The sequence below is a fragment of the Protopterus annectens genome, chromosome 11.part0 (genome assembly GCF_019279795.1).
Source record: "Protopterus annectens isolate FY-2018-M chromosome 11.part0, PAN1.0, whole genome shotgun sequence".
Lineage (NCBI taxonomy): Eukaryota > Metazoa > Chordata > Ceratodontiformes > Protopteridae > Protopterus > Protopterus annectens.
The window spans coordinates 1,398,395,632-1,398,421,072 of NC_056745.1; the positions used below are offsets into that span (position 1 = coordinate 1,398,395,632).

The 25,441-nt window shown below is 39.8% G+C and overlaps 1 protein-coding gene across 10 annotated transcripts in view; it reads right to left on the bottom strand.

Moving 5' to 3' along the window:
* The window catches only part of LOC122815864 (F-actin-monooxygenase MICAL2-like), a gene marked incomplete at its 3' end in the record, with an annotated part of 2,588,394 nt that overhangs the window by 1,130,561 nt on the left and 1,432,392 nt on the right, over positions 1 to 25,441 (bottom strand). For all 10 annotated transcript variants that reach the window (XM_044088691.1, XM_044088682.1, XM_044088687.1 and 7 more), the window contains 1 exon segment: positions 24,675 to 24,874. In XM_044088691.1, the coding sequence (XP_043944626.1) occupies positions 24,675 to 24,874 (200 nt within the window).

A 25,441-nucleotide genomic window follows, 5' to 3' on the forward strand; every position in this document is an offset into this window, starting at 1 on the left:
GAGATATACTTTTCTGAGGTGCAAGCCAAAACCAGTAGTCTGTGGCTGACCAAGTCTGCAGATGACTGCAAGCTGGACGCTGTCTTAAATTCCCCTAGTGATGTGAACATTCTTCAAGAGAGCCTTACCCAAACTAATGACTGGTGCCAGAAGCATGGCCTCAAACTGAATGCCAAAAAATGCATCATTATCCCCTTTGGGGAAAATGGCATCCCCACTAATTATCACATTAATAACAATGTACCAAGCACACAATCACTTTTGACCACCACAATGCCTCTGTTGTATGGAAGGCATTCTACAAGGCCCACCTCATAAATAAGGGTATTTCATCCAGGAACAAGATCATAAAATCTTTGTACTCCTCCCTTATCAGACCCATTATAGAGTACAATGCCCCCTTCAGCATGTATCGTTTCAAGCACATGCAGCAGTTGGAAAGACCACAGAGGTACTGACCAGGAAAATCCAAGGTCTCAAACACCTATCCTATACAGATAGGCTAAAAGTCCTGTCTCTCTGCTCAGTCTCATACAGACTGCTCAGGGGTGACCTGTGTCTGGCATACAAGGCCATCTCAGACCCAGCCTTGATGGAGTTGCTGCATATCCATAAGAGAAACTCCACTCGAGCAACCCACATGCAAGGCCTTAACCTGGTCTGTGACATTAAGAGAACTTGTTAGCAGGATAGATTTGTAGAATAGACTCCCTCTCCATTTCAAACAGAGTACCTATCTAGTACTCTTTAAGAGGAACCTAGATGACTGGATGGGAAAAAGAAAACACACTCCTGGGAGCCCACCTGTGTCCCTGCTAGATAGGGGAATCAGCTGCTAACTTTGAGGGAACATGGGTGAAATTCTTGGCTAGGCTTATAAGGTCCTCTGGGCCAACATCCTAGTATTCTATGAAGTTATGAACCTATAATGCTCAATGATGCAGTGCATTCAGAAATACAAATTATAGAGTAGCATGCGTTTGGTTTACTAAAGGGTGAATTCTGTTGTCTAGACATGTCAGAAGGGACACCACTATATAGTACTGACATCTGCAGCAAGTTCTTTGTCATTTTCCTTATCTGCAAGATCTTTTGTCATGAGTGCCATGCTGCATAACATGGCAATTGCATAAACAGATGGAGAGCTTTCCATATTCATTGTACCAGCAGGTGAAGATTAATTTGGACAGATGGGGTGGAACATGCAGATGCAATACCACAGCTGAGGCAGAGGCAGGTGCAAAATAGTGCAGCATTGAGTGAAAGGCAGACTCTACATAGACAGCACAGAATAAAATGATGTATGCATTAAATCACATACACTATGCACTACAATACATGGACTGGGCACCTCATGTATTAGACATCAAGCCATACCCACATAGTTTGGGGGGGGCACGGCACAGTCATCATAATTTGTGAAGTTAGGAGAGAAACGGTTACAGGTAACTACAATACTATGAAATGGGGTAGAGTCATGGAGGTGAACATGGTAGCTACATATTCTGGGAGCCTGAGGGTAGTCAGAGATCACATCCTTCAATGTCAGGGCTTGATGCACTCTACAGCAGGGAACATGTAGAACTACAGGACTATGACCATCCACCCTTATAGGGCATAATAAATGCTGATCCTGGTAAGTGCCATTGCCCACAATTTGGTTAGCAACCACAACCGGGGGTGGAAGGCTGAATGCCCACAGGTGACAGAGAAAGATAGAACTACAGCAATGTATATTTGTGTATGCAGCCTGTTAGGGCATCCCAGATGTTGTCAGAGGAGTATCGTTGGCCAAGACCTGGATAACACCTTTGCTGGGGGTTGCAAGCTGTATGCCAACAAGTAACATTGCCTCATGAACAGCATCTGCAGTTTGACTTCAGATGGTCTGTGGCTGACCTTTTTGCATATTGACCCACATGGCTTGTGGAGGCAGACTAGATGACAGCTGCAGTGCACATCATGGTCGACACCTATGGAGGTAATAACTGCTACCAGAGACCTCAGTAGCATTATGTACTCCCTGTCATTACAGTCCATGTCACTGTGCAGCCTCGTCTATCTAAGCATAGCACGTGCTCACCATCTCCACAATAATGTGAGTAGCAGCTGTTTGCACTTAAATCACTGACACACACATCTGCTAGTTAATGTGTGTTTTAGCCATATCCTGGAGATATGGTGGCAGCTAACTCCTCTGTGTGTATCACCATGCCTGCTATGTACACCTTTGAGGTGGAGCACATTTTGGGATACCTTGTGCAGTGGGGAAATAAGTGGAGCTCATGATGGACTATCAGGTACAAAATGCCCTCAAGGCCCTGCGAGGTCATCTGCCCTGCCTGCACTTCTACAGGGGCTTCTGGAACAGTGAATGTGGTAGATCCCTTTCATTATTTGTGTTGCAAACAGTGCTACTATGTCACTGAACCATGCAGCAACCATACTGCCATTGTTGTCAGCGCAGGTGCCTTGCTGACTTCAGGCATAATTTGTCCTGTTGTAGTGCATCCTCCACCAGTGGATCCTATGAAGTAGGAACATGTATGACACTTTTTCCCACGTGCACACACACACACACACACACACACACACACACACACACACACTGCTATAATCCCCTGTTGCATGCATTCTACTATACATCAAATACAGCTACAGTATTTGTTGACAGATATACCTTATTATGCAGGTTGTTTCAGCTGCAGAATAGATGTGCCTGGATGATGGACAGATATGCAAGTGGGCCTTGGTCAATCCTTCTCTTCAAACATGCAATGGATTCTATTAACTATTTCTAACCTAGTGCTTCCTCAGCTCTAACACTGATGGTTGATGCCACCCTGCTTCTATAACCATGCTAAACCACTAGGTATGAGAGGCTGTTCCCCCTGGCCAGTGAATTCAAGCAATACTCTTCAGTTTCAGAGTGTTGCTTTGTTTTTGGTGGCCCACCCTCTCTCTGTGGTAGACCTGTCTGTTGAAATTTCCCACGACTTTTCTTTTGCATGAACTATAGTAAAAGAAACATTTCATCTACATGTAGTAGAGACCTATTATGACCACCCACAGCATTCATATCCTGCATTAGTCTCTTTCAACTCTAGTTTCAATAATGTTTCGTATGCCACATGCCATATTTGTGGAAGGCCTGTATTACTTCATTCACCTCGATAGTAAATTGTTTACAGTTATCTTTTTTGGGTGGTTGGTCATGCCAGGACAAGTTTAGCTGCAGACAAAACAAGGTGATGAGTATGTATGTTATGCCACAGAATACCATTAACCATGACCATAGTCCCCATTTACCTGGTTATCAGCTGCAGTTAATGTTCTGCACAGCCTTTCTCCCAGTTTATATACTGTAACATTCCTGAGTGTGTGGCTTTGCCACACACTGATACTTCTGGCATATCTCAAAAAGGTTTCCATTTTATACAGTTGTTCCTTGACAGCCACAGGCAGATGATATACTGCCATGCCAGTATCATGGTTTCCCATGTAAACATAAGCCATAACATCTGCCTCACTGTCAGTAACATCCACCATAGGGCTTGTTGTTCTTGCTGGGGTAATTTACCAGGAAGGACTCCTTCCTTCACTCCGTGAAGCACTAAAAATGGAAAATAATGAGACATGCTGTGCAAAATAGTGCTTACTCTTTATATCATGCTAACAAAAGACAATTAGCATGGCCGATATGCTAATGAAGCTAGTTAATGCCACTGTCTGTGAATCACTGTCATTGTGCACAGCACTATTCAAACATGCTGGTGACAGCTATGTACATCATGGTGACCACAAAGCATGTCACTAGAATACTTGTGCACACAGTATTTATGTGCCTAAATAGCTGCTGCTGTGCAGCATTATATTAGTATTTAGTGACACACTGTAGTGCTTTAGACATACTGTGACATTTCACTGCATTACTACATTGTGTGACATGTGACCCATCAGCATGCATCCACATGCTCAGGGTTATAATTTTGCTGCTTGTGTGGACCTGAGTGAGACACCATATGGCTACTTACGGTACTGTAGAATGCAGATCTACAGGATGATATGCCAGGGAGAGAACGATTTTCACAGGAACTTTAGGGAGTGTCTACTGGGTGTACATAACACCTTACTGTGAAAAGTGGATGCTTGGTATGAGTAGACATCACCCACAGTGTTGGCATCAGGAAAATTATCTGATCTGGACTGCACAGGTCCAGGAGCAGCAGCTTCAAATGTACGGTATGCATTTTGTTCTACATTATTGTCTTATACTATATTAACTGTTTTACATGTATATATAGGAGTACATACTTTGCTTTGTACTTGTGAATGAGAGTCAGCTGAATATTGGCAGGTGTCACAAAAGCAGAAGTACCTCTCCTAGTAGTAGACTGTATATGAAGTGTGTGTCAGTCCGCAGTTCAACCATGACTATGTTTGTAATATATGGGTGTGATCTCTTTTCCTATTAGTATCATCCTTCTGCAGGTCCAGTTACAGAAGAAGAGGTGAGGTTGTGGTTACCTCAGGTATGCTGGCCAATGCCTCAGGCACTGGAACACCTGTCATTGCCAGTTATGCCTCTTAGCAGGGGCAGAATGGTTACCCTACTAGTGAAACCTCCTTTGCTAAAGGTGGAAAAAAGGGGTCTGACCTAGTGTCCCAGCATCAGTTGTGGAGGCTGGTGCCTGCTATTGTGTACTAGCACCTATATGCCTGCCTCAGCAGTGTGGAGCATCTTCCAGTGTGGTCTGTGGAGTTGTGCTATTAGTATTGCCTTGCCCACTGGGCCACCCAGGGGTTAACTGGCCTATAATGTCATCCATCCTAGAGAGTGATGCTTGGGTTTGTTGCCTTCTGGGACTGCATGTTATCAAACCATGCTAAAATCTTATCCTATCCTCATCTTGGTGTTATGGCATTCCTTGCCTATTGTCCAATCCTCCCTGTCACCACTTATCCACCCTTTGTATGTCTATGTCTATCTACTCTTTTCTCCATCTTTTGTACATTTACCACTCTTGTCTATATGAACATATGTTCTTTGTTTGTCTGCCCCTGCTACATGCCTTTCTCCCTCCTTCTCATATACAGCCATCCCTCACATTCATGTCTTTCCCACATCAGTAAAATATGCAAAGTATGTTGTTTACCTGCACAAAAATTATCATTGCTTCCTCAAACTTTTATACATTATGACGGCTACTCTTAAGGGTTTCACTCTCATGCTGTTCGCCTTTCCATTTTTCATATTTACCCCATATACTTCTGCATATATATGATGAAATAACTGTACTGTGCAGACACCCACAGTGGCCTATCTGATGATCCTTACGTTACCATTCGTGCCAGCAGAGCGACAGATGCAGCTATATGGTGCTACATTACATATGACAGCACACAAAGACTAATCTCTGTGGGCTTGCTTTCCTTGTGGCATCTATCACATCAGTCATGTGCTCTGTTGTAGCACTGTTACAACCCTGGAAGAGCCCAGAGCTGCTTCCCTGGATCATTACACTACTCTTTAATTATGTGGTCTTTTGAACAGCTGTTGGCTCAATTCAATGTCCAATACATGCCTGATTAGCTCTCTTGCTGCTAACACAGAAACCTCAAGCCGTACTGCTGCTCACCTGTGTAGAACTAATCTATGAATCCCAGCCAGAAAATATATAACAATAACACACAAGACACCTGCCCCCCCCCTAAAGAAAACAAAAGTCACATAACTCTAAAATACAAACATAACACTTTCAACATGCAACCACACTGCAACCACACATAGCAATAAACAAGTCTACAGCCATCTACAGGGTTAACACAACCAACAGCTGTGAAGAACAAAATCAGGAAACTATGGACACCTCCAACAAACAGATTTGCACATCAAACAAACAGATTTACACAATGGATAAATAAACAGTTTCTGCAAATATTGGGAAAATTACAATATGTAATAAAAATAAAATAAAAATTCCAATGGAACTGAAAAACAAAACAGTAAGACATATGCACAATACAACACTGTAAATGAATTGAAAAAATAACAATAAAAAATAATATAAAAAATTAATAATAATAATAATAATAATAATAATAAAATTATAAAACATATGGATAAAAAAGTACTAAATTCCTGAAACGGGGTGAACTGTAATTGTGACCCTCAGTATATTAACACTATAAGAACAAACCAATGAATACCTACTAAATCTGAGGCTGACATATTTCAGAGTATGCCATAGGCTACAAGCTATAGCAATTTCAAAGTTAGTAAAAGGCAGGCATGTGAATAACATAACCCCCCCCCACACACACACAGTATGAAAAACATCAGTTGACAAGATGACAAGAAACAACTGTATAAAAGATCAACCTGTCAAACATTAGTGTATGTATGCATGTTATACATAATAGATGGGAATAATAAATTATTATCATAATGGCAGCACTTTCCATATTACCTTTGAATGTGAATGGTTTCATAGGTATATACAAAAAAAGAGGAGTGAACTAGAAAAAGAAATGTAGTGTGCAAATAACAATGCTACAGGAAACACATTTGTAAAGAACTGAGCATGTGAATTTGATAAAGAAGGGATTTCAGGATGTTTATTCAGCAGAATATCTAGTACAAAGGAAAGGGGAATACTTATATTAATTGCCACAGGAGCTCCAATAGTGATAGAAGAGGGAAAAAAATAATAGCTGTAGATTTATAGTATAGTAAGGGGATACTGGCAAGGGAGGAGTATTATACTGGCATATATTTTAATTTCACCTAAAACTGCTACAATGGAGTTTAAGAAAATTCTGGAAGAAATAATTAGCTTTCAGCAAGGAATATTACTTCTAGGCGGGACTAGAATATGACTTACAACAGTAAAGATGTATCTGGGGGGGGGGGCGCCTAGAAGGGAAAATATAATAAAAGAAGGTAGAGTTCTGAAAAACATTATGAAAATATTTGGTATGGAAAATGTGAATTCAGTAGTATGAGTGCAGAGAGAATTTGAATATTATTTCCCCAAGTAAAAAAAAATGGGCTAGGCTAGACAGAAATTATATTTCACAGGAACATATGCATCTAATTGAACATTTTGATATCTACCTAATAACTATTTTAGATCACGGGGCAATAATAACTAAAATTAAAATGCAGGGTAATGAAGTATAAATGAGACACTAGCGCTTTTCCACCTATCTGTTAAACAGAGAGGAATTTAGGAAACTGGTAGTAACTAGGGAAGATAGAAATTTCTTCAGAAAATATAACTTCTTCTTCTTCTTCTTTCGGCTTTTTCCCTGTTAGGGGTCGCCACAGCGGATCACCTGTCCACTCATGATTGGCAGTGGAGTTTTACAGTGTCGAGTTGCCAGCCCGGCACCCAATCTTCCACAGAAGGCACACACATGCACACACTCACATCTAGGACCAATTTAGAGTGTCCAATCCACCTACAGCATGTCTTCGGGATGTGGGAGGAAACCGGAGCACCCGGGGGAAACCCACGCGACCACATGGAGGACACGCAGACTCCACAAAGAAGGCACCCCAGCCAAGAATCGAACCAGAGAACCTCTTGCTGTGAGGTGGCAATGCTAACCACTGCACCACCGTGGCCGCCCCTCTTCAGAAAATATAACTAGGAGTCTGAAAAAATAAAAGTGAGTTTAAAATAGGGTAAAATAAAAGAAAAAGAAATACGGTTAAGAAGTAACAATAATTATTTATAGGGACTGACAAAGGTTAAAGTACTGAAGACTGGGGCATCTCACAGAACAAGAAGAGGCACAACTGCAGAGTGTTAAACAGAAAATAAAGGACTACCTGGATAATATGTACACATTTAGAAAGACTGATGTTAAGCAACTGTTTTTATTTTATTTTATTTTATTTATTTATTTAACACTTGCTAACTGGGAAAGTCTGACTTGGAACAAAGACAATTTTCAGCAGAGGCCCAGGGAGAAATGCTCCAGATGCATGTCTTTGTAATGTAGGAAGAAACGAGAGCACGTGGAGGAAACCCACACGAATGCAGGGAGGACATGCAGACTCTGCACAGAAGGCACTCCAACCGAGAATCAAACCGCAGAACCTCTTACTGTGAGGCAACAATGCTACAGCTGCACCACTGCATAACTCCAAAGTACAAAAGCTTTTAGCACAAAGGCTCAGGCAAAAAAGGTAAAAAGGATTGTAGTCAATCTTAGGGATTCTATAACAAAGAAAATAACCAGAGTTCCTGTAGCGGTATTAGAAATATTTCAGAAATTTTATGAAAGTCTGTATAAAGCAGATAAATATGGAAATCAAGAAAAAGTACAAATGGGAATATGTATGGAAGAATTAAATATGCCAAGGTTAGATGCAGATGAGGCTAAATTATTAGCAGTTAGGATAGGAGGTGAGATAAAAATGGTGATGAATAACCAATCTATTTGGAGGTCTCCAGGAAAAGATGGTATTCCCGTGAAAGTTTGGAGACTAGAAGGGAAGAAAGTGATAAAGATCTGGAATGTTTTGTTTAACAGTATTTTAAAAGGAGAAGAAGCAACAACATCCTGGAAGAAATCTGTAGTGGTTGTAATACCTAAAGACGGTAAAGACCCATCAGATCCAGCTTCGTATAGGCCTATTTAAATTCTAAACCATGATAATAATGTGTTTATATCTGTAATGGCTAAAAGAATGGCAAAGGCAATGCCACAATTGATAGATATGGATCAATGTGGTTTTGTGGAGGGGAGGCAAACATTTAATAACATTAGTAAAACGATGATCCAGAGGGAAGCAGAATGTAAAAAAACAACACTGCTGTTGGTGGGTCTTGATGCACAGATAGCATTCCATACAGAAAGCTGGGATTTTATGAGTAGGGCAATGGAAACATTTGCATTCCTTGACACAATAATAAGTTTTATTAGGAGGATATATGAGTGATCAGAAATAAAAATGAAACTGGGGCAGGGTTTCTCAGATTAGTTCTGTTTGAACAGAGGAATGAAGCAGGGAGTGTCTTCTTCCCCCTTTATTATTTGTATTATACTTAGAACCATTGGCAAAGAAAATATGTAGTCAGTAATTCAAGGATATAATTGGTATGGTAACCAAGAAAAGTTTGCTTTATTTGCAGATGATATTATTTTGTACCTGATAAAACCAGAAAAGGATATTTCAGTGTTGTGAAACATTCTGAGACAATTTCAAGTTTTTCTGGGATACAAAACTAATGAAGATAAAACCAAAATAATAGATGTTATCTATGTAGCCACACACAAATTAGTTCAGGGGTACCCATATTTATGAGGACATGATAAATTAGGTATGTATGATTATGGATTAAAAAGGATTCTGTTATGGCAGCTAAGGATATGCAGGAAAAGACTAAACAAAAGATCATACAAAAAACTGAGAAACTAGAAGCTCTGTTTTATGGATATGGATCACAAGATATAAGCCTTGAAAATGATTTTAGTCTCTTTAGTTTTTTATGTGCAGGTCAGACATATTTTTATCAACCAGAAGAAAAACTGTGGATAGCAATTAATAAAGAGTTGAAGGATTTTATCTGGGAGGGGAAGAGGGCAAGAGTCAAGTGGGAAAATATGATATTGCCAATAGAACAAAGAGGTTTGGGATTACCTGATTTTAACAGGTATTTCAGAGCTATACAGTTAAGTCTCCTGTACAAAAGAAAGCCATAGTTAAAAGTGGAAAGGCATGATGATGAAACAGGGTGGATGCTTACAAAATAAGGAAAAACTGTGATTTTGGATGCAGATCCTTACGGAGAAAAGCAATAGTCATGCAGAATATTATATTCATTAAGTAGCAGAAAGTATTTTAAGAAGTAAGCCAATATGGAAATGCAGAAAGGAGATTCTGCCAATATGGATGACTATAATTATGTCTACAGAGAATATGCAAATGGGGGCTGAATTTTACTGGAGAAAACTGGCAAAGGAACCAAGGTATAGAGAGCAAAATTAGAGAGAGAAAGTTAATAGACTGGGGAGAGATCAAGGATATGTTTGGACTGCAAACAAGAGATTGCCTTCCTTATCAGGGATTGATATCAGAGTATAGGCAGAGAGAAAGTAAAAGGGAGATCCTAAGTGAAAGACCAGCATTGGCAGAGTTTTTAGTAGAATCTAGAACTGAAGCTGCTGTTAAAAATGATAATTAATAGGGCAAATAAAATAATGCATGATAAATATAGCAATCAATAAAAGGAGGTTAGAAAGGATTGGGAAGAAAGAATGGATAAGCTATTCACGAAGAAACAATGGGAGGATATATGTATGGTGCCCAAATATGCAAGAAAGGCTAGAGGAATCAGGATTTTGGACTGGAAGTGTTTGCATAGGTACTTTTATAGAAATACTGGTGTTAGGTTGCATGCAAAATGACTGTAACACACAGTGACTGAAGTAAATATTGTCTCTGCTGAAGAAAGCTGAACTTGGCTTCCATTGAGAAGCTGAAAGGTGCTATGCTGAACTCCCGAGTAAGAAAATAAAACAAAAATAAAACAAAATGGCCTATGTACAAAAGTGCTTCTGTGCTGTGCACAACATTGGTATTATTTATTAATTTACTTATATTCATCCTTCCCTGGCAACTGCAGTAAGCGCCCTCAAAACACTATTCATAAACCCTCCACAGGTGCAAGGTGTTATAGAGCACAATCGGGAGATCACTGCAGCTGCCAAGGAAGGACAAACGTAAGTAAGTGAATAAATAATATCAACACTGTGTATAGAGTGTTACAGCTTTCTGTACATGGGCGGCTCCAGAAACTACAGTCCCATTAGTCTAATTAGTCTAATATGCAAAACCCTGGAACACATTAAAAACCTACATACATTGGAACCATTACAGTTTTGTTTTGTCAAAGGAAGGGCATGTCTACTTAACCTGGTAGACTTCTTTGAGAGAGTCACCAAGACAATGGATGAGGAGAAACCGGTTCATACCACTTAGCTAGAGCTGGCTAAGGTGATAGATACAAGACCATCCCTATAGTGCCTTTTTAGGCAAGATTCAAATGACAAATTCACCACCGTAACAGGTACAAGCAAGCAAAATCTGAGGGTAATGCTACTTAATGCTAGAAGTCTAAACCTCATAAATGCACTCACTTGAGGCACTCCTTAAAATGGAGAACATTGACATCTGTGCAGTGAGAGACCTGGTTCAAGGCTCCAGAGAGTTCCCCTGCATTACCAGGCTATAATTCATACCACACCTTTCGGCCACCTAACCTGGACTGAAGCACTAAAGGTGGAGGCATGTCCATATTCATTAAGGATATCCACATCTCCAGGCCAGTTTCTCAGCATAATGCATCTGAGATTATCCAAGTGCAACTAACTCTGTGCAAGACCACAATCCAAATTGAAGCTTGCTACAGATCCTCCACCATGCTCCAGGATTCCCACTCCTCATTTCTTGATACACTGGAAAATATTAGGGTACAACCTAACACTCTAATAATGGGCAAATTCAACTACCCCACCATTAACTGGGAAAACTACTTATGTACTAACTCTTATGCTCAACGTTTTCTGTAATTCATAAATTCCAACACCTTGGATTAACTTATCCACACCCCCAACAGGGGCAGCAATATCCTAGACCTGGTCATTACCAACATGGGTAACCAGTGTACCACACCAGAGGTCAATTCCTCATTGGTCAGATGCGACCACAAACAAATCACTCTAGACATCCACATACCACCTCCACCCCCCATTAGGGAATTTACTGTAAAAAATTTCTCCAAAGCCAACTTCACGCTTCTTAAGACAGAAGTGGCAAAATTCACGACACCCATGTTGACGGACAATAGAGGTACAACTGCTGAATCCTGTACAATTGCACTTTATAAGCACTTACACAAGTGCATGGATCATGCAATCCCTAACAGAACCAAGATGCTATCCTCCAAAAAAGGAAGCCAATCTGGTGGTCCCCTGCCATAAACAAACTCTACAACAGAAGAAAGAAACTGTTGCAAAAAAGAGTAAAATCCCATCATTGGAGAAACTCCGTGGTCAGCCTCAGTAAGAAGCTGAGATCCCTCATAAAAATCCTCCAAAGCTAGTTACGAAAACAAAATTGCCACTGATTCTAAATACAACCACAAAGAATTCTATAGCTATGTTAAGAATCTCAATGGCAACACTCAGATCTGCTCTGAGTTACAGCACAATGGCACTAAGTATACAGAACCAACTGATATTGCCAACATCCTGGCAGATACGTTCAGTGCTAACTTTACCCCTCTCTCATCCCCTAAAGGGCCCATCTCTATACCAGAAGAATGCAAAGTTCCTGTAATCATGGCTGCACAGTTAAAAACCACACTCTCCAAAGCCAAGAACAGAGCATCCATGAGACCTGACAACATCCCAGGCTGCATTTTACATGAACTACAGAACGAACTGGCACCCCTCCTAAGTATCATGTTCAATCATAGCCTCACCTCAGGCTTTGTGCACATTGAATGGCGCACAGCAACTGTTATCCCACTCCACAAAGGGGGAGCCACCAAGGACCCCGGGAACTACCACCCCATTAGCCTGACAAGCCTGGTCTGCAAGGCTATGGAACATATCATCATGGAAATTATAAACAATAACATTGGGAATCTCCAAACTCTGGACCCTACCCAGTTCGGGTTTGTAAAAGGCAGATCATGTCTCTTAAACCTGACAGACTTCTTTGAAGAGGTCACCAAAGCCGTAGATGAGGGTAAGGTGATTCACACAGTCTATCTAGATCTCGACAAGGCTTTTGACACCATCCCCCACTCTGGAATTATAGATAAACTGACTAAACTAGGTATAAATCCCTATGTCACAAGATGGGTTTCCAAATGGCTCACTGACAGAGCCATACTGTGAAAGTAGCAGACTCTAAATCCAACTTCAGACCAGTGACAAGTGCAGTACCACAGGGTTCAGTCCTAGGTCCTCTCCTGTTTGGTATCTACTTCTCTGAAGTAAAGGCTAACACAGAAGGTCTTTAGCTAACAAAGTTCACAGATGACTGCTAACTAGGAGCCATAATCAAAACTCCTAACGATGTGGACATCCTACAAAAGGGCCTCACTGAGACAGATGCCTGGTGTCAAAGCCATGGCCTCAAGCTCAATGCCAAAAAGTGCATTGTCATCCCTTTTGTTAAAAATTCTGTACCAATGAACTACCACATAGGCGGTAGTCTACTTAACACTGAAAGTGTGATAAGAGACCTTGGGACAAAGGTGGACAGTAGTTTCTCTTTTGATAATCACATCGCCACAGTAGTCAGGAAATCTTTCTACGTGGTACACCTCATCATAAAAGGTTTCTCATCCAGGAAAAAAGAGGTAATTGTTCCCCCTCTACTCATCACTCATTAGACCCATTATAGAGTACAATGCCCCTTTTGGTATGTACCTCAGAAGACATCTACAACAACTAAAAAGGCCAAAGAAATACCTCACAAAGAGGATTACTGGCCTCAAAAAGATGCCCTAAGCAGACTGTCTCAAAAAACTCCAGCTTTACTCTGTCGCATATCGCCTACCAGGAGGTGATCTCTGCCTAACATACAAAGCTATGTCAAACCCAGAGCTGTTGGACATGCTCCACTTAAAGAAATCCCAATCCCTCCGAGCTACATGCTCTAGGGACCTAAACCTTGTCACCACAATAAACAGAACATGCTGGAGGGATAGATTCCTGTCCCAGAAACTTCCCATAGTCTGGAACAAACTACCTATCTATATCAAACAAAGCTCCTCATTAGCACTCTTCAAGAAAAATCTTGATGATTGGATGGGAGATAGGAAAGATACCCCGGGGATACCTTCTCTGGCTCTGCTTGACAGGGGCACAGGAAAATAATTTTCTTGGGTGGCAAAAGCCAGGGTACCATTTGGCTAGGCTTATATAGGCCCTAGGGCCAATAGCCTAGTACCTACCTATGAAGCTATGAACCTATGACCCCATTCAGGTCTTGTTGACAAACTTACTGAACTAAGCATAAACCCCTTCATAATTCACTTGTTTGCTTGAATGCTCACAGATGAGATCTACAAAGTCAGGACTGGTGAGACCACCTCCAACAAGAGATTGGTTACCAGTATGGTACCTCAGGGCTCAGTGCTGGGCCTGCTCCTGTTTGGCATCTACTTCCTGGAAGTGAAGGCTAATGTCAAGGGCTTCTGGCTCACCAAGTTTGCAGATGATTGCAAATTGGGAGCTATCATGAATTCTGCCCATGACACTAACATCCTGCAAGAGGTTCTAACCCAAAGAAATGACTGGTGCCAAAGCCACAGATTAAAAATCAATGCCAAAAAAGTCCATTGTAGTGCCTTTTGAGGAAAAAGTCCACCCAGGTTAATTACTCCATCGATCAGACACTCAAACCATGTGTCCTGGTAAGACCTTTGTAATTTCTTGAACCACATTTTACCACCACCTCTCTGACCCTTAGGGTAAGGTCTATGGGGGGCAGAAAAACATATGCCCATGGCATAAAGGGTCTTAACATCCTTTTCACACCTGGATAACATATCTTTGATCTTAGGGCCAACAAGGGACATGCTGTCAAATGAAGCATCAACAAGCAAAGACTTAAAAGGCTCTGCAAAGTCTCACAGGCACATCTAGGCATACCTCCTCATAGATATGCCAGAACCCACTGCTCTACTCGTTCCTTTGGCTGCATGCATGATGAGCCACATGGAAGAGTTAGCTACAGAATGCAGGGTTGCCAGCTGGAAAGGAACCTTTTCTCATACTCCCTCAAGGGTATCTGATAGCTCCATGATCAGGTCCATTTGTAACTTGGTGAAGTGGGAAAGATAATTCAGTGATCGTAAGATAATGGTCGCTGAAGAAAAGACTCACTTTCTGCATCTATCCATCATCCTAAAATCCTTATTAGGAGTAGGCAGTGGCATTTACTGCAACTCCTTTTGTCCAAAAAGTCTTGTCAGCTGGAGTGGTGGTTACCTTGTTTGGTCTCCGAGGGGGGGGGGGGCTCGATGGAATCTAGGCTCTCCCACTCCCACTGACAGATCAATTCTATGAGCTCATTGGGATGGCAGAGTGACCCAGGAGGTAGACTGTCGGCATCTGAAGGCCACCAGGTACACCGACTCCTCATGCAAAGGATTACTGGACTGTCAGTCACCTCTCTGTTTTAAAATATCCAAGATGTCTCCAAAGGAGACATCCTCAGGAGGTAACCATGGAGAACCTTCTCCCTCATGGAGGTCAGTGTATTCCATGGCTGACTCCTTAGTGGAGTCCAAATGCTTCCTCTTGCAGGTCCTCTTCTGAAGAACCTCCTTAGCAGGATACTCTGGGGAGGTATTGGAAGAGGCAGGGGTACCTTGTCAGGTATTTTGGGGCCTAAGGTCCCGCTGTCCCTGAGGAATATCATGGTTAGAAGGTGTGTGTAGGGGGAAATGTTGGGGCTGAGTATCCGAGGAGGGAGTGAGTTCCTAGTTGCAGATGCAGCTATAGCCCTCTTCAGAGCCCCAGAGGCTGACTCTCCTTGAGTGGGAAGGAACTCCAGCTCCGACAAGGCATGCCTGCAGGATGGAGATCTTCACAGCTCCAAAGACAGCTCACCAATGATGAAGTCAGCACCGAGCTCACCTGTGCTGAAGCCCCAAGGTGCATAGACTGCTCCAAAGGTCTGGAATTTGAATGCACCCATGCACCACCAGGTTTGCAATGGCTCTGAGAGTTCTCCAGCTCCAAAAACAAAAAGAAGAGCTCCAAGTAAAGGTCCAACCTGAAGAAAAATAAATCCTCAAGTCCAAGTTGGAAGTCGTCGGGTGTATTGGATCCGATAACTCCAAGACTTGTCCTGAAGTCAGAGGAGGAAGTAGGGGGAGTGGATGGACCTTGGACTATATGGATTAAATTTGAAGGGGACGTAGTAATGCCCTGCACCACAAAATCTTCTGGACCATGCATTCCACATCTTTCTCAATAAGGCTTCTGGTAGAACAAGAACAGGACACCAAAGGAGAGTATGACCTGCTAAGAAAAGGAGACGGTACCCTCAAAGGCACAGGAGCTATAAATGGGAAGCGCCAAGCCCTTGGCAGTGAGGCAATGGGCTTAAAAGGACTGGAGGTCAGATCCAACCACAAATGCTCTGACCTATCATTACCCAGAGACCGAGAGACTCAGAGTCAAAGAAGCCAGATCCAAGAATGAAGAGCTTGGCATCGAAGGCTCTGATTGAGCTACTGTATCAGCAGATTTAGCAGTTTTGGTCTCGGCTCCAAGAAATCTGTTGGGGATGAAGACCCTCTCTTCTTCACTCTATCAGTACTTTTGGTGGAAGTAGCAGAGCTCAACTGAGCTGATTTAGATTTCACCACAGATTTATCACTACCGGAAATGATCTCACCAAAAGATGAAGGTAACAAACCCTTCAAAATAGGCTTATTTTTTCTTTCAACCAGGGCCTGGTGGTTAAAAGAATGGCAAATAGCACAGTCTTCCTGCAGATGGTAGGGGCCAAACAGTAAACTCACAAGGTGTGCGAGTCACTGTATGGAATTTTGTGACCCACTTTGTACATTTTTTAAAGCCCGTGGGCTTATCCTGTTTCTCTGCCATTATTAAAATAAATTACGACAGAGAACGCACACACACACACACACACACACACACACACACACACACACACACACACACACACACACACACACACACACACACACACACAAAACCAGGTAGCGTACTCCACAGACAGAAACTGGGAGGAAAGGAAATTACAAAAAAAGAGAAAGAAATAAACTGTTTTTTGATTTATTTTTTTTTTAGAGAAAGGAATACAGGAAGGGAAAGACTACTAATGACAGTAGTGAAGTTACCACCAACAGTATAATGGAGGGAAGGCAAAGTAACCTAACAAAAAACAGTTACTGTAAGGAAAGAAAAGTGTCAATTAAAGAGCAGGGAGGAAAAACAATTGCATTACCAGAGATAGAAGAAAAAGTAAAGGATTTTTCTAAGAAAATCTGAAAATATAACCTGACTGTTCAAGAGCAGAAGGTTTAGACCACGTCTTCACAAACGAGATCTGAGGTAACAGAGAGAGGTGGACTGTAGGTAAGGGGAGGTGTCCAAGACCTTTTTGGTTGCCACGAGCTTAGTAACAGCCAAGGTGGATCCCATGGATCGAATCCAGATCCATATGCGAGGACAAAATGAAAAATTGACAATATCAGATCACATTTTTTTAACTAAAACAAATATACACAAGGAGGAAAAGCAATTAATAGCAATAGTTGGGAACTAGGTTTAATTTTGTTAACGGAGTTGATGCAATGCTTTTAAAAGTTACCATTAAATCTGTTAAGAAGCAGTGAAAACAGATTATGCAAGGCACCTTGTCAAATAATATAAAAGTGGAAGCTACTAACAAGGGTATCATCTAGAGGGAATTTACACAGATCTTGCATAATTTTGAGCAGATTATAACATATTCAAAGGAACTAAATGTTACTTTAGTAAATATGCCAGTGTTGTAGTGTCACACTATTATTTGTTCACAACTGGCTATAGAGGCTCTCAGAGATGTGGAAGAGATCCGATCTGGTGCAGTAAAGTCAGATTCAACTGCATGTCTAATAACTTACTAAGAACCTGGAGGGTGGTCATGAATTGAACCGGCATTGTTATACATGTTACTGATACTGCCTATGAAAGCTATAGCTTGTATGTTGAAAGACTGATCACCTTCCAAGAGTGAATTACTGGACCTAATGAATAAGTTATATAAGCAGGGACTGCTGGTAAAATATAAAAATGCATAAGGTAAGGGAAGGCATACATGGATGCCTTGTATTTTAAAGTTTGATCAAAATATCTGAAAAGATTTCATCATTAGATTAAAAAAATAATTGCTAACACAATGTTCTTAACACATGAATTAATTCTGGAAGTCAAGCTACAATGGAGACCATAAGAAGCCTATCAATATACACTATTAGGCAAACAAACTAAACTGTTCTTGCCACATTTTAAGCAATTAATAGTGTTCACCTCCTAAATTAAGCAGAGCTGTACACAATAACTCTGGTAGAAACTTGTGTATTCCCATTCAATCATCAATATTAGCCCTATAGGTAGCCTAAGTAGTATTATGTTTGACTTGTAGTGGTAACTTATTCCATAGGCTAGGAATATGTTCCGTTAGGAACCTATCCCTCCAGTGAGTCTTGTTTATTTGTTGTTGCAGATTTAGGTCCTTAGTGATGGTGTTTATAAAGTCACTGGTTTTGCAAAGAAATAGGAGGTCAAATAGGATTGTATCTTTCATGGCTTAAAAAGGGAGACACAGGCCACTTTTCAGCAACCTGTAGGTTATTGAGTATAAGGAGAGTCAGGGTAATCTAGTGTGTTAGTTCAAAAATTTATGACCTGTAGTTTTCTTGCTTAGAAATCTTTGAGGCCTTTTCAGTTCAGCAATATGCTTGGATTTGAACATATCAAAAGGGGCATTGTATTTAGTGATGGGTCTGATAAGGAAAGTGTAAATTTGTAGGATTACTTCTCTGAATCTTGAAGACATTTTCTTGGAAATTATCTGGGCCAGACAGAAGGACTGCCCTTCTACGGTGGAAACATGATGATCACTTTTGTGAGTGTATCTGTCTGAAGAGGAGAACCATTTATAACATATGAGTTGGGAGCAACTTTTTGCCGAAAGCCAGTATGCTGCTCTTTTTTCATTTATTTTGAGATCATTTTAATACATCATGCATGTGTGTGTGTTCCAGCTCTTGATGGAGCTATTTTGTGTCAGTGGATGAAAGGATAACAGTAAGCAGCTTACAATCATCAGCAAACTTGATCAACCATACTTTTGGGATACTGGCTTGGATATCTACAAAATAAATGCCAAATGGGAGGATCTAGAACTTATTCAAGTGGCATCACACTAGTTATAATTTAACATTTTGGGGAGGGGGGGGTGAGACCAGAAACTTTCACAACCAGGGATATGTTAGAAAGTCAATTTGCAATCCAGCAGACAATGTATGGGTTTAGATTAAGCTTGTCTAATTTTTCAATAATATCAGCAATGCAAATAGTGTCAAAATTCATGTCCAGATCAAGATAAACAGTTAAAGTATGACCAATATCCAAAGCCCCTGTATCTAGTTCAGATAAGTTTAATAGCTTCAGGAGACATGATCTGCCCTTCAAAAAAAAAATAATGGAGATCTGGATCAGTTAAAATGCCTATGTCTGCATGAATGAGTTCTGCCATGATACATTCCATGGTTTTGCATATAAGGCTGGTAAGGCTGATGGGTCTTTAATTACCTGGGGTCTACAAGGCTACTCTTGTGAAGGGGAGTCACAGTTGCCATTCTCCAGACAATGGGAACAAACCCTGTAGACAGGCTGAAGGCTCAAATAGTGCATAGTTGGCACTGGTGAGAATGCAGTCTGGTATGTTGCCCAGTCTCATGGAAGTATTCTTTTTAGCCTTTGATAAGGATTCTAAGACTTATTCCAAGGCGATTGAAACTAAATTCTCAGGGATAGTGGGGGCAACAATGTGGGTAGTAAGGGAGCACTAAATCTGTCTGCTAATATATTAGCTATACACTTGGGGCCAGAATGGGTGATTTTATTATGGATGAGCTCATGCATTGCTGGACATTATTCCTTAATTTTCAGACATAACTGAAGGGAGTTTTTTAACTTCCTTTAGAATCTGTAACAGCCTTCAGTTTATACAGTGATTTACATTTTGTAAATGTTCTTACATTCCTTGCTGGCATGTTTTGGTGTCGTCTTGTGGTAGGGAGATGGAAATTTCTTGAAATCTTAAATTGCTTATCTTGTATAATTTCTTTAGCAAAGGCAGAAAAGAACATTTCTACTTTTATGTAATCAGTAAGTGAAAACTGAAACAAAAATGTAATTCTTTTTCTTCCTTGTATTATTCACATGGATCAGAAAGCAGGTTATAAATAATTGAATTGTTTTGCTGTAATGCACTATATTTGATATTTAAAAATAAAATTTACATAACATACCTCATGTGTTATCGATCTGAATAACTTGATACTTGGAACATGCATTAATAATGATATGTAAAACTATTGTTGTACACATTTTAAATAAAGTTTGCTAGGAATACTTAAGTTTCTGCTATCACAGGAAATATAACACTGCACACACGTTTCTGAATAAATATACTAATACTATATAATGCCTCCATATTTTAACTGAAAGAGGTACTAATGCCAATCAACGAACAAGCACTATCTTTACTAGTCACCATGGAAATTAAATATGAGCATGGAGTCTACAAACTGAAATCTGCAAGTTATCTCCCAAGACAAAACACCACTGTCTAACTCCAGCAAAGGTTAGTTATCTTCCTATTTCTCTTATAGACCCCTCTTCTAGCTGCTTCACTGGTTTTCAGGCGATTATATCTAGTAAGTGGAATATTACCCAGCATAACGAAATTGTCTTCCTCCTAAAACCTGTCACTACAATATTTTGGTCAAGCAATAGTGAATCATTTTCACTAATGATCCCTTCATTTTCATTATCAGACACTTGTGAGGTATTTTATGTTTATGCCCAAAAATACTTGAATTTGATTCCTCCTGGAAACAGGACAAAGTCTGCAATTCAATTATCGTTCATTGTTCTCATACCGTAACTGCAGGCTAAGGCTGTATACTTAAAAGAATAGTGCTGTTATTTGACAACCTTTACTACAGTGACAGACAGTCAGTTGGCTTCAGCTAGAGTGTAATACACATCAACATAGAGTTTAGACCATGGATTTATTCAATACGAATTCCTGTCTTCTTAAAGTGTGATTTTACTGGAACTCAACCTTTTGTGTTGATACTGAATCTCTTGACTAAAGTTATTATAGATTAGGTTCATAGATTAGTACTAGGCTAACTGCCCTTGTGAGCCATTTTTTTAAGCCTAGCCAATTATCCCTTGTGAGACTCAAACCCTGCATCTTGTGTTTGTAAGACAAACCCTTTAACCATTAGGCCACGCTACTTAATGACTTCAGATCATTCCTTGCATGCAGCATATTTGATTAACTTGATCTTTTGCCTCTTTTTTCAATGACCTGGGCTGTGTTTTTATTTTTAACTAGACTTTGCCTGAAAATAGATTATTCTGTCTAAGTCCACTTCTTTGCTAAAAAAAATATTCCTCACAGTTTACTTTAATTCCTTAAGCATTTGAAAGTCTACATCAGAAACCATCTACAAACTCCCTTCAGGATTAACAGTGGATCTTAAAAGGAATGATCTTTCAGTATAGCTTTAGTATTTGTACTACAAAAGATTATGCAGAGTTGAAGAATTTTGTCCCAGTGGCAACTAAACCAAATGTCCTTGACAAATGTACTGTCACCATAAAATGTAAGGAAGTCAGCAGAATGGCTGTTATTAGAAATCACCACTAAGAATAGAACAGGTAATAAGACAGTTGCCCTCTGGGGTATAAATAATGAACTGAACATTTAAGTGTCAAATACTAAATTGTGTCTTATGCAGCTATTCTTTACCCTGAGCTCTGCTGCAATCAGTTTTTGGGAACAATGATTACTAAGAAATATTTGATTACTAATCACTGAAATGAAAAATTTGACTCAATATTCAAAGATGTAAAGTCACAAGATAGTGTATAATATGGCAGTACAATACAAAACTAACAGCAATCCCTCAACACACACACACATTTTCCTTTATCTTGGCCAGTGTAACAGATACAGCATGCAGTACTTCACCTATACGTTAGGCTGTACTGGGGCATGTGGGAACATGCACAGAGACAGATGTGAATGCACACACACACACACACACACACACACACACACACACACACACACACACACACACACACACACACACACACACACACACACACACACACACACACACACACACACACACACACACACATTTCCCTTTATCTTGGTCAGTGTGACAGATATCTTGTACCCCACAGAAAGTATATAAGGAAGACAATGAGAACTATAAAGTCTTGACATGAAACTAAAGATACTGTAATAGATTAGCAGGCACAAAATCTGCAATGGTTTCTTCATTCTATGCCAGCACACAAAAAAGTCTTATATTTTACTCCCTATCTTTATTATTATTTTATTTTATTTTATTTTATATTTGTTTACCGGGAAAGTCTGACTGGACATGTCCTTTTTCAGCGGATGCCCGAGGAAAAAGCTCCAGTTACAACAGTGATATACAAAACATATGGAACATAAAAGTAAGAATGCAAGTCAAAAAATACTTAGTAAAAATAGTCTGAACCTAAAACCTTTATGTAACCTGTACAAGTCAACAAGGATAAGCAGCAGTAGTATGCTATGTGATATACAATCTAATGTTATACAAACAGTAGGACATTTGAGGAATTTTATACATGCTTTAGGAATAATGGATTCTCAGAGAGAGGTTTTACATTACAGTAATAGCTAAAATCACATGGTGAGTTTCAGTTTGAATCCAGGCATCAATAAGTAATCAATATTTACAAGGAACTTAACATTATAAAAAATATTGAACAGGCAAGAGTTATAGATATACTTTCTTCTTTATAAGTGTTTCATTGGGTCTTCATGTGGACAGGAGTTATAAAGTGGGTGGTTTGAGGTGAAAAAGGACTGTAGGTAAGACTGTGAAAAATGTGGGGAGCTGACAGTGGTGAGTGAGTAGGTAGCTGTCATCTGGGGGGGGTGCAGCAGGGAAAAGCCACTTGCTAAGGAGGTGTTTATTTAAGCTTGGTTTAAATAGCGTTAAGGATGTTAAGGGGGTAAGGTTAGCTGGCATGTCATTGCAGAGTTTACTTATGTAAGTTTGCAAAGAGGGAATCTCCTGCTTGATTTTTGTATATATAGGTTTTTATGTGTTTTTTATTAGTGCATCAGAGAGGTCTGATGGTTGCATAGGGTTAAAGAAGAGTTGTAGGACAGGTATTTTTTCACGATCTGAGAGGATTTTATGGGCCATTGTGAGCTGTGTGTGTGGCGGAGGAGTTGGGGGGTACTAACCAGTTGAGTTGCTTGAGTGCTGGGCAGTGTTGTGATCTAGCTGGTAAATTTGTGGCATATCTTTATATTTTATTGTAGTAGGTTTCAAGTTTTTGTAATTCAGATTTCTTAAGATTAGCCAGAATAGGAGCTGCGTATAGTAAGGTTGAGAATAAGTGGGTTTGGGCAATGGCTGTTTTGATATTTTTGGTGAAATAGTGTTTGTTCCTGTATAGGGTACCAAGTTTTTTGTGTACTTTTTAAACTGTCTGGGAAATGTGAATATCACATTTGGAAAAACTACCTTCTCAAGCCATCACTGTGCATAAAGCTATGTACATCAGACGTTACAAAGGTTCCTTCTCTATTTTCTCTACTCTGTCCAGTTAGGGAAGTATAGCCTGCTGCCTCTCCAACCAAGCTAATGCTGCAGATTGTTGTGTTAAAAAAATGAAATCATCATTATACCTGCAGACAAAATATTCTACCCTCCAAAACTTGCAAAAAAAATAAAATCACCATTATTATGGAGGGAAGAGCATCCCATGCTCAAAAAATCATCATCACTACTAAGGACAAGACATGCCCCCTCGAAAATATTACAAGTAAGGACCCTCAAAAATTCATTGCTGAGGACAGAATATCCCACCCTCAGAAAAAAAAAATCATTATCACTACTGAGAAGAGAATACCCGGGAAAGAACATCCATTGGGGCCACTTCTTTGAACTTTTCTTTTCTTTTCTATTTTCCTTTCAATTCTGCTGGCCTCAATGATTTGTGCCTATTCTCAAGCCTTGATCGCAAGCAGATTATCCTTAAACTAGCATCTCTGGTGTTCACAGCAGTGAAATCTTCCTTTATCTGTCTGCCTTTGTATTAATGCCTCCGTTTTTATGGAGGGAGTTCAAGCCTTATTTGAAGACTAAGTAAGGGACAAAAACAAACATTTTAAAGAAAATGTTTTCTACATAAATCATGATATTCACAAATGCTGTTTTAAGGGTAACATGGGTCCAATGTTAAATCACTTATTCAGAATAATACACTATAAAAAGAAGCAGTAAAGTTGCAATGATAGCCGGGTGTGCTGCATAAAACAAATCCAGTCACTCATTAATCCACAATCCCTTTTCCCATTTCTCCACTCTCCACATGGGGTTGTTGTGTAACTTCAAAAGTGACATTCATGACAGTAAGAAAATAAAACAGCTAACATATACCATTCAATCTTTAGCAATCTTTTGAAATTTGTTCTGTGACATTCTTTTGCACATTCCCACACCATAATTAGCAAGAGAGTGTGTTTTGTATCATAGATGGATATACTGTAACCAATGAGCCACTTTGATAATTTCTTCTTTATTGCTCAGATTTCCAGGCAAACCATTTTCCAGTAATCCTGAGAATATTTTTTTGAATAAGTGAATCAATGACAGCAAAATGATGTAAGTAAATTCAGACAGTTGTAAGAATATAACTTTCACCATCAGTGCTTAGCCAGGATAGCAGACAGACAGACAGATAGACAGGTAGGCATTAAATAAATTACTAATCAGAAAAGTTATGGCGGGACTTCTCACCAGCAGATGTCAGAGGCATAGCTCTGAAAAGCATGTAGAATTTGGACAGATACATGACCATGCTTAGTTTATCAGGCTCCTCCACAGATGCCATTTCTTTCCCGGTGGTGATGGGTGGGATTCCTAGTTCCTGTTCAGCAATGTCAAAGGCCAACTGGTTGTTTTTAGCCACAGCTTCTTCATTCAGTGAATCAAAGTCACTAAAAAAATAAAATCACTGCATTACAAAAGTGAAAACATTCATTAATTTTACTTGCAAATGGACAGTTTAAATATTTAGATACTACACTTTTTTGTGGCAGTTTGTTTTTAATTTCTAGAATTAACATTTTTAAACTTTTTTCACCATGGTTAAGATGCAGATACAAACTATGATATTTATTGAACTTCACTCTAAGAACGCCACAGAATATTCTGTGAAATGCCACATTTTCTCTGCTGGATAGTGTTCTAATCAACTACTAATTTATAAGAGCTTAATGTAGGAAACATACTTTTCTATAGCTACCCAGCAACTGAGAAACAAATTTAAGTCTATTATTTACAAAGGGATGTACAAAAATCTTCTCATTTAATCTGAATTGTTGCTGAATAAAAGAGTCAGTTGTAAGCACAAGGCACACTTTGTGCAAACTGGCAAATATTGATAGAAAAACAGACTACAATCTTAGTTTCAAAAGCAGAAGTATGAAACATTAAAAGAAAGAATTAAAACAAGTGTGCACAACTTTAGCAATAGAAGAAATAGCTTTCCTCTTAGTTTTGTG